We start from the raw sequence: 20,733 nt of genomic DNA on the forward strand, positions 1-20,733 counted from the left end.
TTCTCTGAGGGGCTGTTCACACAAAATGCTACTTAAGTTTAAAAACAGTTGTAGAGATGGAGCAACATGCTTTTAAAGGAATAATTTACCCCCAAATAAGTTATGTTTGAACACCCTCTGCCAGTATAGAAAACAACACAAGCAGTCTATCAATTGATTTTATGGGCCAATCCACAGCACAACATCCCCATGTTTGATGATATCCAGAGGCACTTCATCTACAGCAGCAATGCTTACCAAATATGGAGAGTAAACTAATGTGGAGAGTGGTGGATTTTTCCCTCATACACAAATTATTCTTATTTCCAGCTCTGTCATTTTGACACACAACACCAAACAATGATTCTTGACTAAACGAGCAGAGAATAAAAATGGCAGGTTTAATAATAAAAATGGAATAAAAACAAAAGAATGAATTTTAAAAAACAATAAAAAAAAAAAACATAATTTACTCACCCTCATGTGTTTTTTTCATTAGAAATGTTTCCTTGGCAAAAAAAAAATATATATTAGCATAAAATGAAATACATAGCAAAATAGGAATTAAAAAAAATAAAAATAATAAAAATGACACATTTTTAACACTTTTTGTTGTTTTTGGAGCTTGACAGCCCCTGGCCCCCATCCACTTTTATTGTTTGCACTGTAACATTCTGCAAACTTAACTTTTTGTTTTCCACAGAAGAAAGAATACATGGTCATGCATGGTTGGAACAACATGAGGGTGAATAAATGATGACAAAATTGATGAAAAGTTCCTTAAATAGCTTAAATTTGTAGCTGCTTATGCTGTTAACTTCTTGTTTTAATTGAGCTGTTATGTGCTTTTGAATCATACTGGTTTGGAGGCATAAATTATATGATACGAGTAACAAATATGGCTTTAAATGCTTAAGTCATAATAAAGGCCTTTGGCCGTATAGCTGTTGCTTAAATCAACAATGACCTTCGCTAGTGTGCAATACACATGAATGCTTCTATACAGTATTATGACCAATGAAGATGTAAGGTCAACTTCAGCAACTGTGTGTGTGTCTATGTTAATAATTCAAGCTTGAGTAAAAGAGAAGCCAGCATGGTTTTAAACCAGGAGGGCAAGGACAGAACTAACCTGCAGCACAGAGCGCCATTTGAAAATCACTGTGACACCAGCTTGCAAAAGCCAAAGACACATTTTTTGCAGGTTATAAACAGTGCCTGGTGTTATTTGGTATCACCACAAATTGGTAAATATATCGACAGATCCTAATATAATATTGCACACAACATGCATATACATGTCACAGCATGCATACATATGAAATGTATGTCAGTGCAGTAAAGCCATGAGATGGAAGTGATGAATAATCTACATGCAGGAAGCCAATTATATTTATTCCGATAACTAGGCATCAGCATGCCAGCTGAAGCATAGATGCATTGCTTATATTTACTCCAGTTATTCGGTTGAAAAGAAACTACAAACAAGACAGTAGCGAGCTGCATAAATTATCCAGAAAATCCAAGGTTAATGTATATAGATATTCAAGGACAAATGCAGATTTATGTAATGATGAGATGCAGATTTATGAGTTTCTTTGTTTTTGTTAAACACAAAAGAAGATATTTTGAAAAATGTTAAAGGGCCCCATTGACTTCCATAGTATGTATATATATTTGTTTTCATACTATGGAAGTCAGTGGGGTCCTGCAGCTATTTGACAAGGCAACATCTCATTTCGTTAGTCTGACTTGGACTACTAAAGAACTTTGTAAAAATGTAAATAAAATGAAAAAGAAATTTAAAAATCTAAGAACGCTGTTTCAAATCTTTGAGTTAATTGCGTAATGATGTAAGGACACAAAGAAGCTTCCTATAGAAGAAACCATACAGAGCTAAAATGATCAACTACGACAACTTTTAGTGACCCTTCTCTTATCCGGTTTGTGACTGACCCATTTAAACCCAATTTAATGCCATTAAGGCTTTCTCCACTCAAAAAGCTAATCGGCGCCAGCGCTTTTCAAATCAGAAAGCCCCTGGCTCTTGACTCTCAGATGGTGACTGTGAGCTGGAATATTCATTAGCTGTTTTTCCCCAGTCCACGACTGAAGCCATGCTACGAAGACACACAGCTTAGTAAGCCGATGTGATGTGTAAAGCCAGGACTCCAATGGGGCTCATGATGAACTCCTGCTGTGTATTGTTACCACAGCCAGGAACAGACTGTTACTTTCCCTTCCAAGATCTGTAATGGGATGGGATCCATTTTTCTGGCTGCATTGAAGTTTCTAGCTCTCTTTTCCCGTCGGTGATTACAACAGAATGCCATCTGATCAGCGTTCACACATAGGCTGAAAGAACTGATTGAAAAATGAATAATAATACTGTATTGAAAATAAAAAAATAAAAAAATGTAAAAGATTAATAAATACTATAATAGTATATAAATAATACTAAAACAACACTGACACAAACACTGATAAAATGTATACTTTGCTTTGGATAACAGCGTCTGGAAGATGAATTAATGTTAATGTAATATTGTATTTGAATGTAATGTTTTTACTAATGTTTACTCATTGATAAAAACACAAAGAACAAAGATAAAACTCCAAAGTGCTAAAAAAAAACATCTATAATGCACAAAATATTGTAAGATTTTAAAGGAACGATTAACGATTATCATTATTGATATTACAATACAACATTAATTTCTTTTATCAGTGAAAAGAAGATCTGGAATATGAACTACTTTTTAATGGTACATTTTATGCCAGTATAAACATTTACATATAGTCATTTAACAGATACTATCCAAAGTGACTTACAAATGACAAAAAGCGCAAGTAATTTATCATGATTGTGCATAAATCACAATCTACTTTCCTTGCATGGGAGCAGCTTGGACATTGTGCTTAACATCTCATTTGTATTTCACAGAAGAAAGAAAAATGAAAGAAAAAGCTTCAGAACAAAATGAGGTTGAGTTAATGATGACAATGTCATTTAAGATGAAAATATAAACTACTCCTTTACAGATAAAATCATCTGCGCTTTCATGACACACATTCTGTTTAAGGCTATCTCATCAGCTGTCCTGTAATTGAGCGACACGCCACTAAAGATTGAGATTAGAGATTAGAGTGTTCTTTGCAACACAAGATAAGCCTACAACACCTGGGACAAGCCATACACACTCAAATACACACATGCTAAAATGTAGGCTACTACACCCTTGATATTCAGCTCATTTATCCCAATAAAAGTATATAAGATATTGGACAACATTCAGCAAGTGTTAGCTATACAGAAAACACAACGCATCCACTAACATTCAAAATATAACCTTAAATGTCAGTTTATTAAATTGACTGCCCTTTTTGTCATCAAAGCAACAGAAATAGATCATTTTCTGACATCGTCTGTCTGTTCTCCTTCCCGGGGCAACTACAGACGGAGATTCAGGGCCATGGGAGCAGCTGAGTTTGGGTCAGCTTCCCTTGGCAAAAGAACTATTTGCTGAGTATTCTCCTTAAAACTGCAGTGAACCAAAAACAGTCTCGCTGGTGCTCCTGATGTCACAAACTACCTTGTAATCAGGATAATGTGTGATCGTCAACGAGTGGATCTCTGAGCTAGTGTGAGTGAGTGGAGACGGGGCTAATTTGCATATTCATAGAACCGTGTATACTTAATGAGGCAAGGGTGTAATTACATTCAAGCTATTTTGACTAAAGGGGGACTTTAAATTATGATAGGTAATCCAAATGAAAATCTATATCGACTGAAACCAATAAATAAAAATACAATACAAATATAATAAATAAAGGGTTACCACAACGGCAAGTAAAACAGTAACTTTAAACAACAACATTACAAGAAGTCCACATGCAACATTCTTGACAACATCAAACTTGGCACAAAAGTACTCAAATATAAATGTGATGCACTGAACAAGCAGCTCCCCAAATCTGGCAGATACTTTTGTCAAACCCTTTTTATATCCCATCTGTCTGTGTAGAAAGAAAGGAATCAGTGTGTGCACAAGTTTTGGAGTCTATAATCTTCTCCAGGCAGACTTTTCTCATCAGGTTTATACAGTGCACTTGACAGCTGTGAAATGTCTAGCGTGCTTCAGAAAGAACTTCTGCCTGTCTTTGCTTGGGGACAAACAGACAGCAGGAAAAGAGTGTCAGACGAAATGTCATGCTCTGTACTGCTGTAATCAACTGATGGAGACGACGGAGCATCATACTGTGAAAATGGACCTCAGTTTTGATGAAACACGCACATGCACGAATCCTTTGGACAAGACCAATTATTTGGTTAAATAGCATAAACAACACCAATCCATCTAGATCTCTCTTGCAACTTACAAATTTAAACACAAAAATACTCGGTAGGAGCATCACAAACAAGGGCTTCCACACTTTTCGATCAATTAATTTCCATGGTTTTTCCTGTCGTTCATGATCTCTGAATAAGAATTTCAAGTTGCAGTCTTGAGAATTAATAGGTTTGAACAAATGCCTCTTTCTTATTAGCTTGTGGCCATGTTTTACTCTACGAGCAGTCACAAAAAGCAATATCCAACCAATGACATATTTCTGAGCTGAGCAGAACTAGAAAAATGGATATTCACTATAAAAATGTGACATTTTAATGAGGTCCTATTATGCTTTTTTACATTTTCAACTTTATTTAGTGCGTAATGTTGCTGTTACGTAAAATAATGTAAAATATATGAACAATTAAGTGTTATTTGAACACTCAAACATGAAAAGCTATTCTAGTAGACCCCAAAAACAACATTAAGACTTTGGAAAAGGGCATAATATGTCCCCTTTAAGACATTTTAAAGAAATTATGCTACATTTTAACTTAATTTTAACACATCTATATAAAAGAAATATAAAACAATGAGGAAACTTCTGATATTTCAAGGTTTTTCATAACCATGGGAATCTTGCTAAGCAAAGAAAATGGTGTGGAAGTCCAATATTTGAAATATTTGAAATACAGAATCATTTTGGAAAATGTAGCCTAGTTACTTGTTTATTTACTGGCGTGTTAACATGCTCAATTTCCTGTAACACAATCTTTCCATCTTGGAACACATACGTAGTGTCCGATGTACAGTAGTTTGTTGTATTACGATAAAAAGCCCCGTTCTACATAAAATCCAGTGTCTCGTGCGCACTCTGGTATAGATCATCACAGATGAATCAGCGGTGACATTAATCTTCATCTGATTACTCCTGGCATGAAGGCGACAGAAATATGTATGACTGATGAATTGTTATCATTTCCAGGCAGTTTAACATTTCATGAGGTGTGCAAAAGTGTCATGACCTTTGTACCTAATTTAACCTGTGGAGTCTCAATGGCTTTTGTAATCGGATCTGTCATTTTCTACTGAAATCTGGAGCTGTATTCTTTGAGCTGGAGGCCCAGTGCAGTGATTATTTATTTTAAAATCACGTTTCTTCTGAATCACATGATGTACATCAGATCTTCAGATATGCCAGAAACACAAATACCCAACCCAGTGTGACCAAGACAGGTGGACAGATGGCTTATTTCAAAAACCAGGTTACATTCCTAATCCTCTTCGTTTTGTCTACCACGTTCACCCTAATCTGTCCGAAATGCAAAATATTGTTATTTCTCGCTTACAAATCCAGGCCTGACAGTGGATTTAAACCAAAGCATTTGGAAAAGATACATGAGCAAAAAAAAGATTTAAATGAAGCATAGATGTCAACTCCTTTCAGGGAAAAGGTGGTAGGAGAAAGCTCATAAACAGCCAAGTTGATTTATAAGGGCAAAGAGTGAACATTTTCTTTGTTAGGAAAAACCTTTCAAAACTAGAATGGAATAAAAAGAAGATGGATGAAAAGCCAGCATACGTTTCATCCAAGCCTGGCACTAATGTCATCCATCCATTAACCAGTGGAGAATATAATTCCATCTCCATTCTGTCACTGCTTCTGATGGAATGTTGTCATTCCCGTGTGGAAAATATGGAAAAGTTCCTTAACAACTTACTGCATTAAAAAGTCCCCTGTCACATTCATCACAGCCTGACAACAGTCAGCCGTTGGATTTAGTCAGAAGTCATTTATTTTCCGGCCTAAGGGACACTGCTGCACTGGCTTCTAATAGGAATTTACAAATGTGATTATTTTGCCAGATTTTTTTTTTTTTTTGTGAGGGGGGAAAGACATAAGTATATTATCATATTTCTCAAAATTCTCTAAATTGTTCTGGCTGACACCAGGAGTGTCAGAGTGTCCACTATTGTTGGATACCATTTATAGACCCATGGATATAAAATTTTATATATAGGCCAATTTTATCTAAAAGCGTATTTGCTTTGCTGTGATTTCAGTTTTAATAAGAGGAACCATTATTTAACTATGAATTTTAACATTTTTTGAAAAGTAGATTCAAAATGTTTAACGTAAGAGCTGAAGCACAATAAAAATCAAGTTAATCAAGGCATGTTCATCACAATATTTGTAACTAAAAAATTCATTACGAAAAAAATATTTATTAAATTAGCAATTTTGGACCAATGTAATAACATATATTAATTATTTTAAAAAAATCCAACTAAGGATGCAATAAATTGTTCAAAAAAGGTTTCCTTTTCAAATAAATGCTATTCTTTTGAACTTTCTAGTCATCAAGGAATCCATAAAAACCTGTTGAATGGTAGTGTACAAATACCGAATGCCACTGAATGGCCCAATGAGCAGTTAAACTTAATAAAAAAATGATTGCAAATATATTATGAATATTTGATATATTGCCAAGCCCTATACTGCAGTATTTGCCTCCAATTCATGGTACTTCATTTTACTAAAAGGACACAATAGATTTGAACCAGCCTTGAGAAAACTCCCAAACGGAGGTAAGCAGCTCGTGCCATTAAAAGGGAGATTTGTCTGGAAAAATCCATTTCCCTCCTGAATTTTTACTGTTGATGTTGTCCAAGGACAAAACTGGCCTAGAACAGATCAGGAGAGACATAGAGGAAGCGGAATGGAAATAACAGCACTTCAGAAAACAAGACCTATTCCTGGATACACTTGAGAGGGTATTATTTTGGACTACTTAAATGCAATCTGTGCTCCTCCACAACAAACTGGCAAGGTCTGTGATGAGGATGGCGACAGTGACAATAACGAGAGATGATAATTAAAGCCACACATCTTCCCCCACCCCCCTCAGAGAAATGCATTAAAAGAATATCAGGCAGGAAGCCTGACAGCCGCTGAGCGAATGAGCATGAAAACACAATCTGTCATTCAGAAAGCTGATGAGAGGATGATAAAAGTATGTGTATCACGGAAGGCTTCAGTCATTCCATGTTATCTCCCTAATAAGCCTCACTGCAGGATGGTTTTCAGGTTTTGAAGTTAAAAGAGGGAAGCAGAAAAAAGGGTGAGCCATTATATTATGTAATAATGGGAGTCAACAAATTTAACAAGAATTTGAAGTGGCAGATCTGCTGCTGTGCGTGCAGCATTGAGAAGCTACTTCAAGATCTTACAAAGATACAAGCTATGGTATAATATTAAGTAATTAGACTACTGTCAGGCTACCCTTTTTTTGTCACTTATACACACTTACAAAGGTAGTGAAAGGTGCAAATGTATATATTGTAATTACACACTTATACAGTACCGGACAAAAGTTTGGAACGTAACTATTTTTTATGTTTTTGAAATAAGTCTCTTATGCTCATCAAGTAAATTTAGCTCATCATGCTAAATAAAAGTATTAATTTCTTTAAAAAACAAAAAACAAAAAAACAAACAAATGATGGACCCCAAACTTTTGAACAGTAGTGTATTGTTACAAAAGATTTCTATTTTAAATAAATGCTGTTTTTTTGTTGTTTTAAAAACTTTTTATTCATTAAAGGATCCTGAAAAAAGTATCACAGGTTATAAAAAATATTAAGCAGCACAACTGTTTCTAACATTGATAATAAATCAGCATATTAGAGTGATTTCTGAAGGATCATGTGACACTGAAGACTGGAGTGATGGCTGATGAAAATTCAGCTTTGCATCACAGAAATAAATTATATTTTAAAGTATGTTAAAATAGAAAATATTTTAATTGAAATAAATCAAATAAATGCAGGCTTGATGAGCATAAGAGACTTTTCAAAAACATTTAAAAAAGTAATGTTTCCAAACTTTTGACCGGTACTAAATATATGCAGTAAAATTATAGTTCTGATAAGGAAAAAAGAAAAAAAAAAAAAAAGGAAAAGAATTGATTATTAAAAATAAAAGAGTAGAAAACAGTGATGAACAGCAGTAAACAAAATATTTTGCTATAATATTAATGATAAACAGTTCAAGAGTTCTCTCAAATGAATGAACTTGAATATATTTGCACTAAATAAAACTATCCAATTTTGAAAAACTACAAATGCATTAAAAAAATGGCCACTTTTTATACAAACTTATTTAAAGAAATCAATGAATAAAAAAATGATTCACTGAAAGGAATGCTACATGAGATGGAGCACAGGAGTTTGCATTTGCGTCAGTTCACTTGGCTATAAAGCTGTCTGCGCAATATAATGTGACAACGATGTAGCGTTTCATACAACTACACCACTCACTGGAAAAAGGAGCTTGGCTAAACTGGCAAAGCTACACTGATTTAAAAACAACTGAGCTGCATTCACACTAATGAAAACGTAGTTCGCTGCATTATCATCGCTACTTTTAGTTTGTTACTCCCCAACACTGTGTGGGTGCCATTTGATTTGCTGTGTGAAGCTTCTAGGACATATCTCAGAGCCAGAGAGCAGATCCCAGCCTCTGCACGCAATGAAATAAAGGTTACGGCGGATCGGAGTTCTCCTCTCCTTCCACATATATTTAATTTTAGCCAGTTTCTCCTCTCTACAGTAAAACATGCAAGAAAACATAGCTGTCTGTCATTGTGATCCATTTTTCCATGGTTTGTAGGAGGATATTTCCCATCTTCCTGCCTGCCCTCGTGTTGCTGTTAGGCAGAAGTCATGGAAAATACATCATGGAGTTTATGCAAGTGTTCAAATAAGTATGGGGGAAAAAGAGGAGAACCTTATAGTAAGAGGAGAGAGAGACTGAAGAGAGAGAGAGAAATGGGGGGGGGAGCACGTTGAAAGCATGTATGGAACCTCTTGAAGTCATTTTTCAGGTTGAAAGCTGGTCTGACAATAAGAATAATTGAACCATAACCTGTCAGGAAAATCATTTTCAGGCCCAAAAAATGTTCTATGCCGACAACAACATAGCTGAATGAATGTGGGCCAAATGACTGTTAACATTCTCTTCGACTCCTCACCATGAAATTCTGCAGATATTTTCCACAGCTCTAATTTTAAGCACCATATTTGTTATCATATGTGAAGGGGAATAGTGATAGAGTGATATACTGTATATAGCAGCCTGGCTGCAATCCGTCTGCTGTTAATTACAAATATATGCACTGAGTATTTTTGTAATGAATTCTTGGTAAATATTGCAGATTTTTTTATTTTTTTATTAAAATAAGCTGAAAAATAAAATAAAAATTCCTACTTTTCAAAGACAGGGTCCACTGAAGAGGCCAATCAGATTTATTGCTCCATGTCACTATCATTATTAGCATAAGCAGTTTAAAAAAAAAACACTAAAGGGGAATGCAAAGTATGTGCTACATGTTATGTAGTGACAAAGAAATCTTAAAGGTGCAATAGGTGATCTGGGAAATGCTAACTTTAGCCTGCTAGCATTGAAAGCATACGATCCCACCCTCCCTGCAAATCGCCGTCCAAAACCAGGCCTCCTCCAAAACACATGAACACGCACAGACCAGAAGCGAGACGACCAGAGACAACGTTATTACATCATGTGTCATTCACCGCTGAGAAACTTTACAGTATCTCTTAAACTTTGCCAGCGCCACTTGTAGTTGTCAGAAGGAAAGTTAGGTTGTTGCTGTTTGTCTGCACAGCGTACGTGAACGCTGATGACGTATGATGTCTGCGTGAACAGGCTGCGCAGTGGTACGCAAACACACGTAAACTGACAGGGAACACAGTCCATCATTTCATTCGGACCGAATGCAATGATTGAAGGAACATAGTCCTACACCTCCCACAGATATATAGATATATATGAATAAAAATACATTTAGACCGCTTAAAGTGTGACTCTCGCCAAAATGCAACCAAGGGTCTTTTTGTTAATCTACCCGAGGCAATCTTTCGTTTAAAAGCATAATTAGAATGGAAACTCCACTTTTAAGTTTGACCGTTTTTTCGTTTTCAGTCAAATTGCCTTTTGAATGGGAGTGCTTAGGACACTTCTATAATAGCATCAAAAATCACTATTTTTAAAACACTAAGAAGGCTCGACACAACATGAAACTTTGCTCGAAGTATCACCAGGGGCTCTACACATAACCTTGAGCATTGAGAACACTGTTTGTGTGCACAGAGTTTACTAAAAAGAAAGATTTTGAACAACTCACTGTAGCTGTGTCCACCGGCATTTTGTCAGTCAAAAATAGTCGATCTCCGAATGCGAATGAACTGACTCTGAATTTTAGTATTGTTTCTTATATGAGGATCCTTTTTCAAATACAAGGTCAATATTGATTTTCACTAACGACAAAACAACAAATTGTCCATGAATTTATATGGAACTAAACTTTAGGAGCTTTCGATCTTTAAGTCTCCTCCCTGTTACGTTGCATTCAGAGATCGACTATTTTTGACTGTCAAAATGGGTGGACACAGCTACAGTGAGTTGTTCAAAATCTTTCTTTTTAGTAAACTCTGTGTAAACAAACAATGTTCTCAGTGCTCGAGTTCATGTGTAGAGCCCCTGGTGATACTTCGAGCAAAGTTTCATGTTGTGTCGAGCCTTCTTAGTGTTTTAAAAATAGCGATTTTTGATGCTATCATAGAAGTGCCCCAATCACTCCCATTCAAAAGGCAATTTGACCGAAAATGAAAATACGGTCAAACTTAAAAGTGGCGTTTCCATTCTAATTATGCTTCTAAACAAAAGTTTGCCTCGGGTAGATAAACAAAAAGATCCTAGGTTGCATTTTGGCGAGAGTTACCCTTTAACATAGTGATTGCTGTCAGGATATGAGAAGACTTTCAACCAGCATAACAAAAAAAAAAAAATCTGTAGAAAATCACCTATTGCACCTTTAATTTTGAGTGATGGTTTGTGAACATAAACACAATACTTTCTCTGTCCAACAATCACCATCACTCAATATGTACTGTTTTCATTACGAATGAAGTAAACTAAACTAAACAGGCAGAAGTAATGCTCAGAGATTCACCAAGATCTTTTAAGAACAAACTCGCCTTTAAGGGACACCGAGGGTTATTCTGACAGTGGATGGCTCTCTGTGAGCCAACTGCTGATTCATGTCATCAAACCAGAAAAAAAAGCACATTTTCCATATTTAATAAAATTTTCATGACCTCCCTTAAGTGGAAGAGCATTCTCGCCAGTACGGTGTCATAAACATTTAATGCATTAATGCCATGACTATCACGTTATGTAAAGCTACACAACCCGACCTCTACTGTACTTCCCCATGTAGGCCTCATATTTAAAAGGCTTTATTGTAAACCTATATCTTCAAGATGTTTCAGAAAAAAAGGCTGATCTCCTAATGAAAATTCAAAAACACACGTACAACACAAAGTCACAAGCGTTCGGCAGGCACGGAAACCTCTGTAAATAATCTGAATTAGTCATAGATGATCATAAGATAATAACTGGCCAAAAGGGGCTACCTAATATGATTAATATTCCCAGCAGAGATGGGAGCAGTGATTTAATGGTGCACTGAGGCTGACTCTATCTTTGCCTTGTGCAACGAGTCACATGAAATCAACTGACAGCCTGTTTGTCTGTGCAGCTCTAAGCTGGCAGAAAACTCTAGCGACAGAAGTGTGCCCTCTCCTCCTCGACTGGGGGGAGGAAGGACAAGCTCCAAAAACATAACGATAAACCCGGGAGCATCTTTCCTTCTCTTCTAGAATAAGGACATAGTTCTTGAGACCAATAAAAAGCGAGAAACCTAGTCTCAAAAAAGGATTCTGTGCCTTGTTCAGTTTAGTTAACTAAAATAAGCTAATGTAACACAATTGGCAATGACATCATGCAATACTTTTTTGGGTGTTTATCTAATCCATTCACATTGGGACACAGTGAGTAGTTTTTTTACCATAACTGGATGTACAGAAACAACACACAGCATTTATTTTTGTATAACAGGGGGGAAAATGCACCAAGATGAATAATGATATTATCAGAGAAGCATTATGTCATTTTCATTGCATCTAGTCAGCTAAATTTATTTAAGTTTGTACAAGACTACAGAATCCATAAGTAATTAGTAAAAATAACAAATATTTACTTTTTGTCTATAAGGCTTAATTTAATTGCATGAAAAAGTTTACCTCAATTAAGTAAGTTAATTGAACATAATAAAAGATTGGACACCCATGTGTCTTTGTTTCAGAGTGATTTGCCGGAAGAAGGGTCGAAACGTTGCCTTTATATTAAATAGTTTAAAGCAGTGTTGCGGACAGTACATTTTTTTCACTTTGTTTCAGAGTGTTCATATGAGATGCACTGCCCAAGGTTCACTGTCAGTGTCACATGACCACTGAACGAGTCATCTAATTAGCCGGAGGCAGAGGCAAGAACTCTGGCAACTGTGCATGAGGGCAAATGGACATAGTGTGTCCTTACAACAAAGGTCATGTCGCAGTGTCTTATTGAAGACCCTAAATTTGACTGTAAAATTTAATGAACTAAAGATGCTGGAAGCGTTTTCAGGGAAGGCCACACTTTAAAAATCCTTATTACCTGACAGACATCACAGAAATATATGTAACAGCCTTGAGCTCAGTAAAAAAAAAAAAAAAATATGTGAAAGGCAGTAGACAGGGGGAAATAGAATCGCTCAATAGACTTTTTTAGCCAATCAAAAAACTAACCAATTCAAAACAATCTCTGCCTGTGAAGAAAGAAAAATATCTTGGGGGATTTCAAAATAATTGTAGTGTTTTTCTGACTATTTTGAGAGCCTACACGAATGTAAATACTATACGGAATTTTCCAACTAGTATTGATGGAAATTCCCTCCCCCTAGAGATTTTGTTCCCTCCATGTACAGTGTTAATGTGAAGTCCAGTCTCGCATAAGCCAAGATAAACATGCCTAACATACTATTTCTGTGTTCTTTGTCTTTTCCACTGTTCCACTGTTCCCCCCTTTTCCCATGTCTAAATTTCATTGGCAATACACTCATTCTTGCTTGTTACTCTGCGAATTGAGGAAATGTTAAAAAAAAAACTAACAAAAAACTACACTATGCTACTAAACAAGGACATAGCCCTAAAGTGCAGTCAGATTAACATTTAAAACTTATTCATTACTCTGCATGACAAAACCCTAAGAGGACACAGATGGATTGCTCATGTCTTTGACAGCCCCCCATCAGGAAGAAACACTCAATGCTGCTAATACATCATTAACAGGGATCCAAATTCAAACTAGTGTTTATAGTCCTAAATTCTAGTGTTTTTAAGACTGTTTTGTGCTCATGTGATTAGAGGCCAGTTATAGATTTACTCTAATGATAACCAAAGCAAGTAAGAGAAAACCCAGACAGCAACATAGTGTCGGCCCAGATCCGGGCCACATCTGGTACATGTGGATTCAATGCGTACCAGATGTGGGCTGACGCTATGTAGCAGTCTGGGAACAAGGCTACTTCAGTGTACACAAATAAATTGACTACCAACTCTGAGATGTCTTAGGGTCCTAATTCATCTCACTTCTTTATTGACATCCTTAGTGCCAAATCTATGATACGATTTTTTGGCTTTCAAAATGGGATGTACTAAATCATTTTTCAGCTGGCCTGTTTTCTCTAAAAGCAAATCATTTATTTTATTGCCAGACTTTCCTTTTGCAAAAGAATCCAAATGGTTGATTCCATCTAAATTACGAGTAAAGGACACTGATTCGACGTAGCACCATATAAAATCATCCAGTTGTCTCCAAATAGGATCCAGGATCCAGAGCTGAGATGCCCATATATGGTACTCCATCTGTAGGCATAGCCAGATCAGCTTGGTGTAGGTTGCTTACTTCAAAGCAATGCGTTCAACTCTGTTTACATTTGTTCATGTCTTCCCATTAATCAGCTTAAAATAAGCACAAGTAAGGGAGCTTTTCCATTTCAAGATCTTGGAGCAAATTCAGGGCTGTTTATCTTTGACTGAGTAAATCTGTTATCATTATATCCTCCCTGTCATGGAAAATATCTGGGGTTCAGGCCACCTTGTCAAGTATGTGATCATACCAATAAATGATCTGAGGCTGAGTGCCAGAAGTGTCAGAAGAGGACGAGATTGGTGAGGAGAGCCTGTTCTCTGCCAGAAGCCCTAGCGATGGAGCTCAAGCTCATGTCGAGCATTGCAACGGTTATGGAAATGTAATTAGTCACCCAAATGAGCAGTTCTGGAAATCCAAGACATTCTGTGGCATGCCTCTACACAGATTAAGCAGATCCGACTTGTGGAAAGCTTCTACTTAGCTCATTCACTCCAAACCAGATGCTTTTTCATTCAGTTCAGACTTCAAGGACCACATTTGTCAAAGCCTTTATTGTGTGTCAAAGGTCTGTTATGGGAGGAACTTAATCACCTCAAGCAATAAAAGTATCTCTTACTCTCTTCTGATCCAATAGTTTTGCATGCCACTCTAAGAACATTAGGCCCAAATTTGAGGTGGAAATGCATGCAACTGCTATGACTTATCAATAAAATAATGATATACAGTAAATCAGACCATATATCAATGCACTTCCTTAAATCACACTTTTGCCGAATACAATGGGTACAACAATGTCAAAGACAGTGTTAAAGCAGTACTGGGAGATTTGGGAGTAGACGCTGTATAAAAAACTATTTATTAATGTGAGATTCTGAAATAAACTGAGCAAAATGGAAACATAAGAGTGAGCACAGCTTGTGGGAAATGAGAGTGTGAAAAGAAAGCAAAAGGAGGGCTGCAAAGGAAAAAAGGAAAGAAAAAAAATACAGCCAACAGATATATCAAGGGAGGAAACATATTGTGGGCAAATAAAGAACAAAGACTGAGGAGATAAAATCATCTGGATGACTTGGAGACTTTGATGAATTTATCATTTTTAATTACACTATTTAGGGCTCAACAGTAAAGATTTTTTAGCATGTGGTCAGGCCATAAAATGTTAAATTTTCTTCACATAGGAAATTTATAATAATAGCTAGAAATTATACAGTTTATACAGGAAACACCAAGGCAGCAAAAATTTACCATCAGCCAGATAATTTACCTATTTGATGTTTCACAGAAAACCAAATGTTTAACTTTGGAAGCCATAAAATCCATTTACACAATTTAAAAATGCAAGAGATAGAGCTAATCCAATAGGACAAGTGACAGTTCGGTCACCTGGCCCAAAACTGACTCAAGGCAAGTGTGCCATCCTTATTGTTGAACACTAACTAGGGTTTTCGACTATACAAGATTATCTTGATTCCCCTTTTGAATTGTTAAATAAGAACTGCCATCCATGATATTGTCTGCCATTTTGCACAACAATGCAATACATTCTAACTGAATAGTTAAAAGAAAAAAAATGCACTTACGAAATCTCATCATTCTGGAACTCCAAGACACCATGAGTATCTTCAAAGTCCTCTCCTCCACCTTTTGCTGTGCCTTCAGTTGTTTTATAGGGTATTACCACTACTCCACGGGCTCCAGAGGTACGTGCCACCTTCACCTCCATCGTACCAATGCTTTCACTGACATGAACCATTGGTTCCTCAAATGTGAAGATGCCAGCATGATCATCATCAAAGATAGTCACAGTAGCAGTTGAAGGAAGGCCAAGACCAGCTAATGTGTCCACATGATTGGCGCCTGGGTTCCCATTGTCGGTTCCTTCAGATATGACTTTGACGTTGCTGAGATGGACCAGGAAGTGTTCGTCTTCTTCAAAAATGTCATCGTCAATGATGTCCACTCTTATCTCCTTTTCAGTTTCACCTGGTTTGAAGAATATAACACCCTCTGTGAACTGGTAATCAGACCCTGCATTGGCAGTGCCGTCCTCAGTACGGTACTCCACCGAAACAGTGCTAGTTAAGTCGCCGCCACGTCGTACTACATTCAAAGCCACAGTTCCGCAGTTCTCAAGACACTGATATGTGCCAGGGTCAAAAAAAATCTTGGACGAAATATCATTATCTGAGACTTCTGAGCGAAGTTCATGGATGCCAAGTGCTTTTCTGGCTTGGTCCGCAGCATGTTTTTTTAGGATATTACCCGCCCCAGTCATAAGTCTAGTGGCCTGGCAGCGATAGAAAGCACGACTCTTCTGCTGCTGGCTGAGGACGTGGTAGTTGGCGAGCTCAACCAGCTGCTCCATCTCTTTTTCCGGATGTTTCTGTTTCAGTTCCTTCAATATCCTTACCATTTCTCTTCTGGCCTCATCCTCATCCATGTCTTTATCTTCAATATCCACCGTTCCGTCTAAGAACTCCTCGCCGTGAGAGTTAAGCATCCCGCCGTCCATTTCGATATCAGCCTTTGACTGGAGCTCCGGCTCACCTTCGGTCTCGATGATCATCCCCCTTTGTTTTCCGACTCTGTAACGTTTGTACACATACTTGTAGAAAAGAAGTCTGCGGTCTGCAACCCAAGCAAAAAGGACACAAATTGGAAAGAAAAAAAGAGTAAGCAGTCCCTCCCAGACTTCCACGATACCTGGGGAAATCACCGCCAAGATCAGATAAAGCCATGTATATGCAAAGATACTCCAAGTGGCGGTGACAAAAAACACCCGCAGATGCTTGACCTTCCGATGCTCTCCTTCTGGTATCACAGAGACACAGAGGCCGATGATGACAAACATATTAAAAGCTGCACTTCCAACAATGGTGTTTGGGCCTAGCTCGCCTGCGTTAAAGTTGTGTCCACACACTTCTACCACGGAGAGCAGAATTTCTGGGGCTGATGAACCCAGAGCCATGAGAGTAAGATTCGAGACAGTTTCATTCCAAATACGAACAGTAGTGGTTGTGGTTTCTCCATTTGGCTTCTTGATGGTGATCTCTTTCTCCTGGGATGTGATGACCTCAATGGAAGCCATAAAGCGGTCTGCAATGATGGATACCCCAAGAAACATGTAGAACAAACCAACAAAGTACACAGTGGCTCTGGCCAACTTATCCCCAAAAGACGGGTTGTTTGGCATCCAAATTGGCAAGATCACTCCCTCTTTGCACTCAAAACTACCACCACATGCATCGTGTGAAGAGGTTTCGTTAGGAGAAGTATCTACATCTAAGCTTGTTTTAGAGCCGCCTGCAGTAGCTGGCATAAGCTCATTGGAGAAAACTAAGAGGAAGATGATGAGGTTTAGAGCGAGAGAAAAACAGTATGAAGTCCCAGATTGGCCCATGTTCCTAGTGAGGTATATTGTTCCTGCTCTCCCGTAGCCTGTGAGGGAAGAAAAAGTGTGGAGAATTGTTAAGAATGACACAACAGCAAAATGGTTGAACAGAATTCAAGAAACAAAACAACAGTTAGTTCTGATGCTCAAATTTGATTGGCCGAGTAACGTTTAAAGAGAGCTGATATTTACAGTTTACATTAAGGGCACTGGGAAGTTTCACCATTTGTATACATGCTTGTGCTTTTTCACAACATCCCAGACCTGAGTATGCAAGCAATGCCGAGTGTAAGCGGAGTTTGCTTGGAGCAAGAAATGTTTTTTGTTTTAAAATCAGAACATCAGTGTTTTCTCTAGCTCCATGTTCGCTCGGAAAGAGGAAAACACAGCGAGGAAATGGAAAACCTGAAAAAGAGTTGGCCAAGAGTGATTGCAGAAAGTGTTGAGCGGGGGAGTGTAACCGTTGTCACTCAACTCCACTTATATGTTCCAGACCGGTTTTTAGACTGCAAGCTGCTTGGTGACACGAATGTTAAATCTAACCGTTTTCTTTGGTGGAAAAGAAATATACAAACTGATAGGTACATTTTTGTCTGAAATATATTAAAAAACTGTATTATAAAACCAATAAGGTGTTCACAGTTGTGCTTACTGAATATCAGTGCAGCTGAGATTGTGTGCAGCAGTACACTGTGGCCTGTACTCTTCCTTGTGTGAAATTTAAAAAAGTAATAAGAAAAGAGTGTCTGTTAATTAATTAATTATTCTAAAGTTGATGACCTGGTTGATAATGGTGTAGACAGGCAGATATTTTGTTGCATACCAGAATCATTCAAACAACACACACATTTATACAACAGCTGTTTTGCGTCAAATAGAAACACATTATTCAATTTTAAAAAAATATATATTATATGCAAATTAATCTTTTATCTTATAATAACCCCACTGAAAGAAAACAGGTCACCGAGCCTGGTCAAGATGATCTGTTGGTTATTATGCAATTTTTAGGTCAAACTGGTAAACCACCTGAACACCAGCTTGGCCAGGATGTGGGACCATCTCAAACCAGTAGCCTACACCATCTTAGGCTGGTTATTTTTTTCAGAAAGTAAATAACAACAAAAAAAGGAACAGGGTTTTCATGTCATAAATGTGCAATAGACTTGCAGAAAGAGCTTTAGTAAATAGAGGAGGGTTTCTGAATGGAAAGATGTGCAAAAGATCTGATTAACTGGGTTTGAACTAAATGCTCTAGTCTAGACATTTGCATCTCAACTCTGTGCTCTCAATAAAAAAAACAATTACAATGAATTTACATTCTCCCATATTCACACATAATAGACTACAAAAATCCATGGCAAATACATTCACTATATTTACATACACCTGCAGACAGTCTGAAAAATTGTAAACATAGTAAAGTCAAAAATACATTAAGATGTACCTTTTAAAATGAAATGCTGTGGAGACGTGAAAGCCGCCACATGTAGATACAGCTGTGGTAGTGACGCTCGGAGATTCCGGCTAAACAACCTCAGTCAACCGGACCGTTTATAGGCAGCGTTCATTTGCAAAGTACCGCGACCGTTCACTCTCATCCTCCAGGAGTTGAATCATTCCGGTAACGAGAGCTGTGTGTGAGACACGCGATTCATTTAGAGCTGCAGATGGAGAGAGCGCGGAGGAGAGTTGTAGGCTACTTTTCCTAGTGCTGCAAGCATATTTTCCGATTTCCGTACAGATTCGCATTTCTGACCGGAGGAGGGGAGACTGTGTTCGGATGGCTGGAAAGTGCAGTGGCTTCGTGCCAGACCCCCATGAGCTGATAACACACTGAGAACACACACAACTCAATACTACTCTATCTATAAAAGATAAGTCAGAAATTACATTTTCCATTAAGAAGTAACATTTATCCCATTTATTGATGTGATTTTTAGAGGCATGTTTACCTTTCTGATGGCATATTTTAACATTCTAGTTGATTAATTAGGCTAACATAAATTCAATATTTAAATAATTATAGCCTACTGAGCATTACCTATCAAATTAAATCAACATTTAATAAATAGGCCTACAATAAAAAAAAATTAAAAAAACTTGCTTAACCAACATTTTATGTGATAAATGTAGGCTATAATTTCACATTTTCTGAAGAAAGAACAGTGAATGTTGATAGGGCGTTGCTATACGGTTGCTAAGGTAGTGTAGGCGGTCACTATGGCGTTGAAGGCGGTTGCTAAGGTAAGTTATATTAGAGAGTTTCTAAGGCGTTTTTCTGGCGTTGTTAAGCGATTGGCGAATATTTCCCCGTGTCTCACACAAAGCTTTCTGGTCGATCCTCATCCGAGGTTTAAATTTGCCGCTCCTGAAAGCCCGCCCCGAGCGATAATGGAGAAAGAGAAAACTCAAACGCGGTTATTTACGAGTAAACCATTTATGTCATTTCGCTAGAGAAACCGTGGAGGCGGTGATTTTCCAAAAGCCGCTACGCGCTGCACAAACAAATCCTTCCTTGAGAGAAAACGCCGATGGTCGACTCCAAGCAACCGCTAGCTCGCTCCACGTAATTCCCCTTTCTGCTCCGCATTCACTCCGATTTGGCTCCGAAGCTACAAACACGTCACATAGGGTAACACGTCGTGGAGTGAAACACCAAACTTGAAACGTCAGTGTTTTTATATATAGGCTATATATAAAAATATATATAGACAAGTAGGCCTAAAAAAATTAGGCCTACTTGCTACCAATAGCCTATAATAGAGAAAATTCAACAATTGATAATAGCTAGGCTACTCTTGCACTCTTAGCTCCATTTAACACATTTTACAATGCTTTAATTCATTTTCTCAAAAAATCAGTAAAGAAAATGGAGCAGTAAATAAAATCATGAGTAGCCTAAAGATTATCTTAATAATCAAGTAAAGTTTCACATCCAATCACAAAGTGTCAAATTCTGTAAATATATTAGGTTATCTTAGTAGCCTATTATATATTTTTGTAGCCTATTATATATAAATCATTTCTGTATTTTACATAAATAATTTGCCGTTTTGCTGATCATATTAATCATTGTGCATTTTCAACGCTACAATATTTATTTTGGGATGCATGTGCATTCAACAGAAATGTAGGCTAGTACTGAGCCATGCTATGCAGCTCCTTGTCTGTGTTTGTCACTTAACTACTGCGGAAAA

At 37.3% G+C, this 20,733-nt stretch overlaps 1 protein-coding gene across 6 annotated transcripts in view; it reads right to left on the reverse strand.

The window, feature by feature from the left end:
• slc8a1a (solute carrier family 8 member 1a) overlaps positions 1–19,398 on the reverse strand; it is a 46,950-nt gene extending 27,552 nt beyond the window's left edge. For all 6 annotated transcript variants that reach the window (XM_079856721.1, XM_079856717.1, XM_079856720.1 and 3 more), the window contains exons 1-2: positions 18,981–19,398; positions 15,723–17,580 (exon numbers count right to left, since the gene is read on the reverse strand). In XM_079856721.1, the coding sequence (XP_079712847.1) occupies positions 15,723–17,542 (1,820 nt within the window). In that variant the 5' untranslated portion in view covers positions 17,543–17,580; positions 18,981–19,398. The remainder of the gene's footprint in view (positions 1–15,722; positions 17,581–18,980) is intronic.
• Positions 19,399–20,733: the final 1,335 nt, after the last annotated feature.

This window comes from Squalius cephalus, assembly GCF_949319135.1.
Source record: "Squalius cephalus genome assembly, chromosome: 22".
Lineage (NCBI taxonomy): Eukaryota > Metazoa > Chordata > Actinopteri > Cypriniformes > Leuciscidae > Squalius > Squalius cephalus.